The sequence below is a fragment of the Mustela lutreola genome, chromosome 3 (assembly GCF_030435805.1).
Source record: "Mustela lutreola isolate mMusLut2 chromosome 3, mMusLut2.pri, whole genome shotgun sequence".
NCBI lineage: Eukaryota > Metazoa > Chordata > Mammalia > Carnivora > Mustelidae > Mustela > Mustela lutreola.
Genome location: NC_081292.1, coordinates 160,814,824 through 160,827,916, shown reverse-complemented (window position 1 = coordinate 160,827,916; position 13,093 = coordinate 160,814,824). Strand labels below are relative to the sequence as shown.

Below are 13,093 nucleotides of genomic sequence, written 5' to 3'. Positions count from 1 at the left end.
TGTTTCTGGCAGAACAGTAACAGCGTTCCCTGGGCTCTCTCACAGCAGACCGTGTGATGAACCTCTTTAATAATTGTCTTTATTTTTTGACAGATGGGTCAGAGAGTTTCTGAATGAAGAAAACAGAGGTCTTGATGTTCTAGTGGAATATCTGTCATTTGCCCAGTATGCGGTAACGTAAGTAAAACTTGGCTTGTTGGCTTTTGAATTTCTTGTGGTCACAGAAGATGGAAGTGAGTGGCAAAATTCTATACCACACCGAGGGGAGAAACCCAGAAGCAGATGTTGTAAGGTTTAAGGAGGCTTGTTTCTACTCAAGTAACTAAAAGCAAATCATAGAATCATCCATAGAAATGCTTTTAAGGCAAAAGTAAAATAGGGAAGTAAAAATCACCCTTAGAGTCCTTATTTTCAAAAGTGCTCTCCTTAGTGCTCAGCTTACATAAATCCATATGGTAGATGACCCTGGCAGTCACTGAAGGAGGTGTAAGATGTATTGCTGGGTGAATAAAGCAAGACACAGAAAAGAAACTTTTTGTTAAAAAAATTATGTATATGTATATGTTTGTTTGTATTTGTATGTGCTAGTAAATGCAGAGAAAATGATAGCAGATATACCAAATCAAGTAGGACTGGAAAAAGGAATTAACAAGAGGCTTTTCCATTTTCTACTTTATATGTATTTGTGTTGTTTTGACTTACCTTTCATCAGGTGAAGGCGGAAAATTGCAAAAGACCAGGAAGGAAAATCAATTTAGTTAACCTTGTTTCTTGTTAATTCATAAAATTTTCCCTTTTGCTAGGCTTCTGGAGGAATTTACAACAGAAATGAAAAGTGTACATTTGGATGCGACATTCTTTTTGCATTTACTTCTTTAATCAAAGAATATTGCAGTATCCACCGATTCTCTTTCTCTCTGTCTCTCTGTCTCTCTGTCTCTGTCTCTCTCTCTCACACACACACATACAGACTGAGGAAGTAATACTGTATTTTTAATTTGACCAGAAGACATTTGCGTGCAGGTGGTGTTTCTCCCCCTGTCTCCGCCCCAATGCTTCTTTTAAAAGCAGTAACTTGTTTTTTATATTGCATCACTCCAAAGAAGTTCTAAGACTTAACCAGATGTTATAATCCTCAGCACTTCCTTAAGAATTCTTGGGAAGGAAGCTGTAATTACTCCATTCTAGTGGATGCAGAAATTACAGTACAAACTGAAACTGGCTTGATCAGTTTCAGGTTTGATATCTCCTGTTTATGATATGGAAAAGAGTAAGAAACACCAATAGACACGTTCTTGCCTTTCTAGAAAGTTGTCCTCTGAAATATAATCCTAGTTTTATAGTGTGTTCCTCCAAGGATTGTATCTTATCTATGTCCATTGTGTCAAAAACTGCTAACTTCTCTTACACTTAATATTATACGACAAAACACAATAATATTACCCTGCTGCATAATTTAAAATATGGAGGAAGAGTTTTGGAATTAAGGAAGAGCTAAGAGACTTCAGTTGTAGTGAAAAAGGATGGCATGCTATGTATTACATGTTTGCTATAATTTACCTTTTACCTACATCACAGTAGAGCTCATGCACCCAGCTTTCCCAGGCGTACCCTCACTTCAGACCAGTGGGAGTAAGTAGAGTTACCATGAGCGAATTCTAGATGTGGCATAAGACCAAATCCAGCAGAAGATCAGAATTCAGAGTTTTGGTTTCCTTCTTCACTTTTTTTTTTTTTCTTGGCATTACCTTTACATGCTCTGCTGATTAATTTTGGTTTTGTGTTGCTTTATTTAGATAAATTATATATAGAGACATAACTTACATTTTTTTCTTGAAACTAATGGGTTGAAAAATTTCTTACTGTCCTTTTGGCTTGTGGTAATTTCCTAGCCCAGGTAATGTGCACCAGTAGGCTCATCCTCCCTTCCTAGAAAAGGATACTTCACTAAGGTGTGTTTCTTCTCCTCCTGCTCCATGAGGTGGGCGAGCTGAGAGGAGCATAAGCCTGTGGGACAGCTGAAGGACGTGGGGGTGCTGCATAGTGACTTGGAGAGAATGTTGATGACATGGGTGGTGTTAGGGGTGCCCCGTTGGCTTACCTTCTCCAATATCAGTTGTAGGCTTCTGTTTTTAGTGTTTAAGGATTTGATTACTCAGTCCCACCTCTTTTCTGTTCGGCTCTGCTTCCTGCATCCCAAGGCGTGACAAACTTGCCAGATGGATTCACTGACGATCTGTCCTGGCCGCCGCCTGGCTTAGTATTTAATAGAGGGACAGCATCGCCTAGTTTACAGATGACGATTCTAACAAAATATTTTATTTTGGCAATGGTACCCTTATGAAAAGTCATCCTTATTATTGCCAATATGTATTGTTACTGTCTGTTCTGAGATTGCTGTCCAAACCTTCCATCTGGTATTAATTACAGCCGCCTTCTGTTTATTCTCTGTCTGATCAGGTGTTGCTGGGTGGAACTAGAGGTAGAAACAATTGATAAAATATATTTTTTTGAGAAGGCAGAGCTTCTGTCTTTGGGATGGGAAAATGCACAGAACACAAAGGCCTGGCTGTTTAAAAATTTTGTTCCCCAAATTATACAAGAATGAGCAACTTAACTTGCCATTTATTCTAACATGGTCAACATGAGTAATAACCTCAAAAAATGTCAGAGAAACACCAGTCCTGCTTTAAAGAGCACCACATTGGGAAGAGATTCCAAAATCAAAGCAAATCCATAACTTTGCAAGTAATGTATCACATATGGTTGGAAAAGTACACTTGCCAACACACTAGGAGAAAATGCTCAGTGAAAATTGATGGGTAGGAATAAATTAGTATAAGCCTACATATTGACTTGTTAAAGCAAAATGAAGACAGCTGGAAGACGTTTCCCTGCCCTTCCACCATAGCATTGTTAGCCGTTGGTAAGTTAGTAAAACTTGTAGTAAAATACAAATGATACGGTGCTATGAATTTTTCCCTGTTGTTCATCTGTATGTTGGCCTTGCCCAGTATTTGTCATTTTGGATTTTCGAGGCTAACTCTGAGTCCGTGGACATTCTTTGGCATTGGTGTTGCCTTTTCAGTTTCCTCTACTTGTGAGGACCCCCGCCATCGGGTGCAGATGCGCGGTCGGAAGGAGCTGGTTAGGCATAGCCGTGTAATTGTGTGATTGTCCACTTTTAGGTCTTGAGTGGGATCTCTCTTTTGTTTTAGTTTTGATTTCGAGAGCGTGGAAAGCACGGTGGAGAGCTCGGTGGACAAATCAAAGCCGTGGAGTAGGTCTATCGAGGATCTGCACAGAGGGAGCAACCTGCCCTCCCCCGTGGGCAACAGCGTGTCCCGCTCAGGAAGACATTCTGCGCTGCGGTGAGTTTCGTGAACCCAGAGGGAGGTGCGTTCGCTGGGTGATGCTGGGACAGCAGAGCGCCTCACTTTTGTGGCTGGTCCTGTACCACGCAGTGCTGTATCTTTCCGCACAGCACTTGCATCTCCGGTGAGGCAAAGGAGAGTTTCTGCGGAGATCATGGGATCATGACTAGGGCAATGCTCTACAGCTTTGAATAGTTTTGGGGAGACACCAGCCCTGCATTTGGTGTAGGAGGAGAATTCTGCTGCCGAATGGTAGAGTGCAGAGGACTCCGTAGATGAGTTTCCAAAACCAGGGGGCAGCTGACTTCGTGACTTCGTCTCTGTTTTCTGGGTCGAGGCAGCGCCTCTTGAGATTTGAGGATCTCAGGAATTCCTGGTTGACTCTTCATACTCCCCTCCCTTCTTCCAGTGGTAGCTCAGGTGTGTGTTCTGTGGGACGTGTTCTTAGAGGTGCAAGATGTTGCAGTGACCATTTTTATTTTTATTTTTTGAAGATTTTATTTATTTATTTGACAGGCAGAGATCACAAGTAGGCAGAGAGGCAGGCAGAGGGAGAGAGGAGGAAGCAGGCTTCCCGCCAAGCAGAGAGCCCGATGTGGGGCTCGATCCCAGGAGCCTGGGATCATGACCCGAGCCGAAGGCAGAGGCTTTAACCCACTGAGCCACCCAGGCCCCTCTGTAGTGACCATTTTTATTAACTGAATGCTTTTAAGCAGTGTTCCTTTGGTTAGTGTGCTCAGTTGTCAACCTTTTGTTTCCTCTTAAGGATTCTTCTCCAGTCTGTCATGGCTGAAATGCCACCAAGCTGAGGAAAGATGGGTGCTGACTGTCTGTACGACTAATGAGTACAATATCACTAAGATTGTTCTCTCTTACCTACAGTCATTCATTCACCGAAAAATATTTTTGAGCTTCTGTAAATTGCCAGACACTGTACTTAACGTTAAGGTCAGAATGGCTAAATCAGAACTCCGGCCTGTCAAGGTAGAGATGGCATCCAGAGCAAGTTCATAAATAACTGAATAAATATTTTATTAATTAGCCTTCCCTTCCCCACTGCTGCTTATTCTTTGTAACCTAAAAAATTTATGTCACTTACTCTAGGCTTGATCTGGCACGTGGATGTTGTCCCTGTCAGTGTTGAAGATTCCCATGGGTATTGGGTCATTGGTAGTAGGGTCTGTGTGTCAAGTTGTAAGTCGTGAAAATGTGGCTTGCAGACTTTTCATATTATTAGTCCTCTGATTACTTCTTGTCCCTTTGACTTGGGTTTTGGTAATAGAAAGTAAATACCTCAATAATGAAGTTCAGGTTTGCTGACGGGTTTGACATTTGAATATGATGCTTCTGATCAACCAGTCAGATTTTCCATGTTCGGAGATGCCATAAATATTAATGGATATGAATGGTTTAATAATAATGAAGAGCAGTGTTTCAGTCTATCTCATGGTCTTTGCAACAGGCTGAGAACTCTATCACTAGCTAGCCTTCACCAAATCTACATGTGGACAAGGCTGATTTGGAAGTTGAAGAAAGGCCAGTCATGTGTGAAGAATTCCCTTCATGACCTTTGTGTGTGAATAGGAATTCTTACCCTTAGTAGAGATATAATTATATGTAAGGAATTTAATTGACGAAGCACATTTTAAGTTGCTTTTTTATCGTTTCTTACCTGGAACGTATCACCTATTGGCCAGCTACCCCTCAATAAAGATCAATTTTCCTGATTAATAATTTGTTAGGGCTAATTTTGAGTTATGAGGACTGTTCATTGAGAGCACGTTGTTTGTGGAAGAGTGGAGGAGTCAGTAAAATATGGAAATATTTTTGATTCAAGGAGAACTGTAGTCCTGCACCCTAGAAGGCACAGGGCAGGGGCATCCATGTCCAGCCTGACTTGCTTGACAGTTGGCTCAAGGTACATCTTGCTAGAATTCATTTTAAATTGGAAAAATTGACCCAAAGTGTAGGGATAGATACGATGGAGATGTTCTTCTGAGAAACGCAGGAAGTATTTGACCTTTCTGGTTGGCAGATGTGCTTGAAGATGACCAACTAAGAAACCCATATCACATTCTTCTGTCTTGCATCTGAACAGTTTCAGGCTGAGGAATGGAACATTTGGGTTTCCCTTGACTCTTCCTTGATGGGTTCTAGAAACTCAAAATCAATGTGGCAGTAACTTTCATGCTCCTTATTGATCTGAAGCTTAGTTGTTTGCTTTTGTTTTTAAACAACGTATATCAATGACATTCCATTCAGCTCTTGTAGTTCATGGATTTGTGCCTGGATTGTAATTCTGTATATGGTCATTTGATAGCATCTGTGACTTAAAAAAACCAAATGAACCGCGATCAGAAGTACAGGCATATGGTACATGTTGCTTTTCATATACCCAAAGATTGTTTACATTTCTTTTCTCTTCCTCCTCCTTCTCTCCCCTTTCTTTCTCTGCTCCCCACACTTCCTTCACTTTTTGGATTTCTTTTCGTTGTCCTTCTTTTCCATTCTGCCATCTCCTTTCTGATCGTCTTTGCCTCCTCTACTTTGTCCTTTCTCCTCCTACTGTCTCCCCTTCGTCTGGTTCCATTCATTCCTTAACACCACCACCAGATGGTTTCTCTGCCTGAGTATCTTCAGTTCCAATGCCAACAGAGCTGCTTCTCTCCCTGTGGCCTCCAGAGTTTACAGTTTACACACTGGTGATGAGGCTTCAAACTGGAAAAACTCGTAAGTCACGGGTGAGCATGATGGCCACGAGAGCTCATCGTACATGGTGGCAGGGTATCGTGACTGCTCCCATGTTATAATATGATGACCTCACGGCTCCCCATCACCCCGTACTAGAACAAAACCCACTGCCTTTTAAATTTTGATATACTCTGTTATCATATTATTATTCTTTAATCTAAGAATTTGATCCCCTGAGGTATATTGTATTCATGTTACCATTTTGGGGGAAAGCATAAAAGGGTATTAATTCATGTTCTGTAGCTTATTCTGGTAGCTTTGTTTGTTGGGAATATGTCTTTGGATCCAAATGCAGATTTTAGTTCCCTCCTCTTAATCTCCAGATAAGAATGTAGATTCAGTGATCTCATCCTTTATCACTTGGCAAAATGTGTTAGCTAAAGCTGGAAGAGGAAATGAGATTTTAAGAAATTTAAAACACTTTATAAGTGGGGCTTGATTAAAGAAAAACACCATTTTTAAAGAAAATTGTAATGTGACGCACTCTCCTCTTTGTATTCAGACTTCATTTTTTTTTTTTAATTTCTTTTTTAAAGATTTTATTTATTTATTTATTTGACAGAGGGAGAGAGATCACAAGTAGGCAGAGCGGCAGGCGGCGGGAGGAGGGGGGCGGGAAGCAAGCTCCCTGCTGAGCAGAGAACCCCATGTGGGGCTCCATTCCAGGACCCTGGGATCATGACCTGAGCCGAAGGCTGAGTCTCAACCCACTGCGCCACGCAGGTGCCCCAAACTTCATTTTTTAACTATTTAAAATGGATTAGTAAAAATTTTAGGACATGACATTCACCTTGAGTTATATCAGGTATTAGATTCTGTATTACATGAATTTGTCAGCTTGGCCAGTGGTCAAAATTCTGAGACTGATGCAGTAGTGACCAGAATTGTACGGTGTTGTAAGCCAAGAGTCTTGCGTGCCTTCAGTTAAGATTCCTGTTAACGTGGCTGTAGGTCTAGCTAAAATAAATGGTGCTATATATGCATGTGTGTACATACTAGGTTTTGGAAGACAAGGATTGTATTCAGATTTAAGGGAAAGTGATTTTTAATTTTTAAGAATGATTACTTAATGCCATTAGACTTAAATAAGGAGTGACATAGACAGTAAATAAAAGCTTTGGGTTTTTAAAGAAATCCGTGGAGCACTAAGAGCCTGGAAGAAGGGGTCAGATTTTAACTGGGACTTGGGGTTATGGCCAGAGTTGCTATTCAGGGTGAGGAAAGTGCTTCTGGTGGAAGTAAAGTGAAGAAGCATGAGAGGAGCAAAAGCTTACATCAAAGGTCAGGCATGTTTGGGGAAGATGGAAGAAAGTGTCTTTTCTGGAGCAGAAGCTTTGTGATGGGGTAGAGGGTGGTTTAATGGCAAAATTGGGTCATATACATCCAAAGCTGGCAAGGCCTCGAGGGTCACCCCGATTGACCCTTCCCAATGTGGTGAGGAAACCAACACCCACGTTTCCTCTAAAATGTGAACTTACAAAAGTATTTATTCCTAAGATACCCCCAGAACAAATTTCACTGTTTTTCCTGAGATCATTATCTTGAAGGAATGACATTTCCTGAATAGTCATCATTCTGTTGAACACCTCTATCTTTAGTGAATTTACATAAAGAGATGACGAGTTCAGATTTAGATCCTTGTTGATAAACATTTTTTCCCTCATGGGACTAATTTTTTTAAGTATTTAAAAATAAGCACAGAGATGTAGAGAACATTGATACACTTTTTACTGGGGAGGGAAATATTGAGTGTTCTCTGCCAGGCACGGTTCTAAGGACTTTGGTGATTTACCACTCACAATGGGTTAATGAGCTAGTGGTGACCATTATCCCTGAGAAGAAACTGAAGTCTGTAGTGGCTAAGCAACTTGCCTGGGACCAAACAAGCTAGGTAAGAGGTCGGACTGACTCCAACTTCCAAACCATGTTTCCTGCCTGTTTATGCACAGGGGGATTTTTTCCTCCTTCATTGATAGCCTTTTTTAATCAGGGTGTCCACGTGTCTTTATTCCACTTCGCAGAGATGCCAGAGGATCTAGCGGAGACTTTGAGTGACATGCTGGTCAATATGGCTGATCAGTCGAGATATTACAGAACAAGTTAACACATGAAACATGAAAAAGTGTTTACTAAACAAAGGACAAGAGTAAGGCAGAAAGTTCTGTACTGATAAAATTTCATGGTCACCTATTTGCAGTTGGGAAGGCATTGAAAGGGAAACTTATTAAGTGAAAAAAGTGACTTTTTTTTAACCACAGGGAGGATTATGAGTGAACTTTATGTTTTAGTTTTTATAATGTTTTCGAACTGGCCTAAAATACATGTAGTCTATACTTGTGAATCAGGGAGAGGCCACATAATAAAGAACCTTGAATTTTGGAGTTTGGTTTTTATCTGGTAGGCAACGGAATGGGAAGTCCCATGAGGTGGTTGATCTTTTCAGGTGTGTAGGGTCTGGGGAATGTTTTGGGTGTTGATTGGAGGAAAATATTGCTGTTGCCTGAATCTATGCAGACGGTACCTGAAAAGCAGAGCAAAAGGCCAAGTATGAAGGGTAGTCAAAATGGAATTTGTGTTTATACAACTAATAATGATTTTTTATTTTCTGAGTACAGACTGATTTACAATGAAAGTTTTGCTAACCTTGGTAAGTTCATTAACCGTTTACATGACTTCTTACATCTATGTAGTTTTATTTTACAGTTGCAAGAATTCCTGTTACCAAAAAACTTTAACTTGCATAATAATAAAAGAAAAATATACTGAAGGACTTAGGAGAGTGAAAAATTGAGGCTTTTCCTAACCCATCCAAACTACAATAAAAAATAGCGTTCTTGCATAATTCATATTTTGTGCCTTTGAGATCAACTCCTTAGCATAACTATGGCAAAGTCACGATTAGAAATTCATTACTTTTAAATTATAAAATCAGTTAAAAATAAAAAAAAATTTAGAAGTAGGATTATGCTCACTTTTAATAATCCAAGTCTGGTGACTTGGTGGCCTTAGGGGTAAAGAGAAAATTTTGCATATGATTGATTAGAAGAGAAATAGAATCATTAGTAGAAATAGCAGAATTGGAATCTGGAAGGGATCTTGGATGTGATTAGTTGGATGTGGTTTGTCAATGAGACTCTGCACTAAGACCTTACTCTCCGAGGAGTTACCTTGTTCCTGCAGACCGGTTTCTGTGTGCATGCCTGTGGTCCATAGAGTTGATTAGGCTCTAGTGGGGCAAATACTTGTGTTCACAGCAGTTGTCCTGATTTTACTTAGATATATGGGAACACCAACTCTGTACCAGTTGGCTGGTAAGTCAGAGGTATTCTAGAAGAGTGGAGCTCTTGGAAGCTCTTCCAAGTTCTTTTTCAACAGTAGCATTTTACCTTCAATTTTAATTGTTGGGGGAAGAAAATAATGTGACTTCTTAACTTTAAACCACTGTGGTATGAGATTAAAAAAAAGATCTCTGAATTGTGTAGTTGGAAGCTAAAGCACTTTTTACTTTGATTCGCAAGAAGAACTCATTTCTGTTCATTTTCCAGTTTATATGAATTAGGGATATAATTTCTAAAATGATCTCTGTCCTCTGTTTCTCTTCCCTTTTCTGCCCCCAAGTTAGACAAAATCAACTCAGATCTTTTATAGTCCTCAGAATTGAGAGTTGTAATCTGTATTTTGTTTTACGTGTGTTCTTTCTTCTTAACTCCATATATTTGAACTTTGCATATGGAAAGATATTGAAAAATCTAATCTATTTCTATAAGGCCCAACTTATGGGGGGGAAAGACTATGAGGAAAAATATATTAAAAATTTTTTTTCTCAAAAAAGTATTTTTTTTCTGAAAGCTTGAGTTCTTTCTGTCCATCTGATAAGATGGCAGATACTGACTGAAATTTTCATTAACACTGAATTTAGAAAGTGAGAAACAGAAAGTAAAGAATAAAGGTAAAAAAAGAAAAGGGTAAGAGTAAAGGAGCGGGAGAAAAAAGAATGAGGAGACGATCATTATAACTAACACCTGAATATCACTTTTGAGGGAAGAGAGATGTTGAAGAAACTCCTTAGCATGACTTTTGTCCTGAAGATCTGAAGTTCCAGAAAATGAAGTAATTACCTATGAAATAAAGACTTTCTAAATTTGCAGACTCTGTAAAAATAATCTGCAACTATAGACTTTCAGTTTTACTTTTCGGCACATTCTGTAAGCAAAAATAACTGAAGATGTCGGGTTGTTGTGTTTCAGATTTTTGTATTTCTTTGTTTATTTGAAGTTGTAAAAAGAGAAAGCTATACTTGGGTTAAGAATGTACCTTTCAGCTTTTTAGCTGGGAGCCCATTTCGATGGCCGTGCTAGTGAAAATGGCGACAGCTTTAGTTTTAGCTTGTAGTGCACCATACAGGCATCTTAGTCAAGGATTTCCGATTCCTAGAAACCCCGATTTCACTTGTTCCCCCTCTTCATTGGGTCTTTTCTCCAATGAAAGACCAGCTGAGAGAGGCTATGATATGGAAATCATCTGGCCAATGCATAGTTGGGGGCCTGTCTCACAGGTACTCTGGTTGGTAAAGATGATAGGCTCTAGGACCTGCCTCCCATGTTAGGAGATTAAATTAATTCCTGTAAAGAACTTGGCTCAGTAGTGAGTAGTCAGTCAATGTTAACCTCACAGGATTGAGAGAAAACTTGAGGATGACTCCGGAACTTCCTACAGCTGTGGTCCAGTACCTTCATCATCAGCTAGACTTATCACATACAGAAAGATCCATAAACTATTTGGAGAAGATCTGTGGCTGATAAAGGACACATCTTCATTATACCTTTTGGGAGGCATTCAAAGATTATTAACCCCATTTTTGAGATGAGGAAGCCAAGTCTGAGAGAAGTTATCCAAACCTAGTAATAGAGCCAGGATTTAGAATCAGTCTTCTGACTTCTACGTCGAGTTTTTTATGATTCGATTGAGAAAAATATATGTATGTGTGCTCCTGCGCCCGGTCATATGCAAGTGTCCTGAGTCTAACCAAAACCAAAGTATGGAGCTTGAGAGGCTAGAGTGAATGGTAAAACCTAGGGGAGATTCATGATGGGGTCTGGCTGTGGAAGAGCGGTGAGTAAGACCTAGAGGATGGGCTGTGGAAGGGGGGAGGAGGGAGAATGTTCTGAGCTGTGGCTCGGTGCTAAGAGCACATGGTTTGTTTGGGAAACAATGAATAGATCAGTCTGGCTGGAAGCAGTTTAGAGCCGGTTTATGTAATTATATTGAAGGCCCAGCTAAGGAATTGGCATTTTAACTCATTGGCAATGATCTATTGAAGGTTTATGAAAAAGGGGGTAATTTGGGATAAACATAGAAATATTTCTATTTAAAGGTCACAGGAGATGGACGGTTTCCTTGAACACTCCCCATATATCCATGTAGGGATATATACAGGTTAATTAGCAACTCAATTGCAAACGCCTTTGCTGGAGGGAATATAATGAAAAATCAGAAAATTCAGACGAATACTGGCAGCTCTCCATTCATATGAGTTGGCAGCCTGTTGGTTCACTTATTCCCTTCAGAATGTATATATGGAAATATTTTGATTCACAGGTTCTGTTCTAGTTGTTAGCTGGTCCTGTGATGGGAAACGTAGACAAGCGGAAAATTTCAATAGCTAATAAAAAAAGATTCATTGGGAGGTTCGTGTGTCTCTGTCTCTGTCTCCATCTGCCCTCCCCATCCTCTTTTTCCCTTTTTCTCTTTACCTCCACTTTGAACCGTCTGGACTCAACTCTTTGAGCTCTGTTTCTTTTGGCTGTGGAGACCGTCAGAAAGTGCTTGCTTCATTTTCTTCAGCATTGTATATTTTATGAGTTTAATTGATAGAAGAAATATGCCCAAGTGATGTCATGTCTGAAAGGTAACAGAGGAAACCTAAAACCACAAATCTTGGTGAAATTATATTAAGCCCAGACCTTGGAACCATAAAAGACTAGTAAAATTATGCCAAATTATGTGAATACCCCGTTGGCTTGGCATCCCAATTGAGTTGAACCCTTACTGCAAGCTTCTAAGGAAGTTCTAACTACTATTCTTTATTTATAGATAGGTATGAGTTTGATATCTGAATAGTTAGACTGTTTGAAAATACTTTCAGTAAGAGGAAAAAATACACCATTCATTTTTCCTGTTGCCATAAGGACTTCGATATTACAGACTTCACACATATTGGCAAGAAAGGTCTACAGACTTCTGAAAAACATTTTTTGTCAGACTTTGGGGAAGTCTGGTTTAGGTCGGTTCAGGAAATATTCATTTAAGGTTTTGTAGTAATATTATTGTCTGGAGAGTACAGGGTCACAGGGAGAGGCAGACATGTACACAACCCACCACAAGAGGATATCCATGTTTAGAAAGAAGTGTATATTGTTAAAACAATAGATTGCTGATCAGACGTACTTCAAGGTATCACTGGGTGAGCAACAAACAGCTTCCATTTTGGTGTTTACTAAGTGCTCGCTGCTTCGCAGATGCTGAGCACTGAACCATATCCATTGCAGATCATGTCTAGTTTTTTTTTTTTTTTTTTTTTTTTAAAGATTTTATTTATTTATTTGACAGAGATCACAAGTAGGCAGAGAAGCAGGCAGAGAGAGAGGAGGAGCAAGATCCCCTCAGAGCAGAAAGTCTGATGCGGGGCTTGATCCCAGGACCCTGAGACCATGACCTGAGCTGAAGACAGAGGCTTTAACCCACTGAGCCACCCAGGCGCCCCATGTTTTTTATTTTTAAAAAACATTTATTTTAGAGATGGGGTGGGGGCAAAGGGAGAGGGAGAAGGAGTCTTAAACAGATCCTGTGTTGAGTGTGGAGCCCGGCACAGAGAGAGCTCAATCTCAGGACCCTGAGATCGTGACCCGAGCCAAAACCAAGAATTGGATGCTTAATTGATTGAGCCATCCAGGTGTCCTATCTCCTTT

The 13,093-nt window shown here is 40.0% G+C and overlaps 1 protein-coding gene across 16 annotated transcripts in view; it reads left to right on the top strand.

The window, feature by feature from the left end:
- Positions 1–13,093, top strand: part of FMNL2 (formin like 2) — a 321,014-nt gene that overhangs the window by 221,371 nt on the left and 86,550 nt on the right. For 14 of the 16 annotated variants that reach the window (XM_059167316.1, XM_059167319.1, XM_059167317.1 and 11 more), the window contains exons 5-6: positions 94–177; positions 3,219–3,371. In XM_059167316.1, coding sequence (XP_059023299.1) covers positions 94–177; positions 3,219–3,371 — 237 coding nt within the window. The remainder of the gene's footprint in view (positions 1–93; positions 178–3,218; positions 3,372–13,093) is intronic. The other 2 variants (XM_059167320.1, XM_059167322.1) reach the window with 1 other exon arrangement.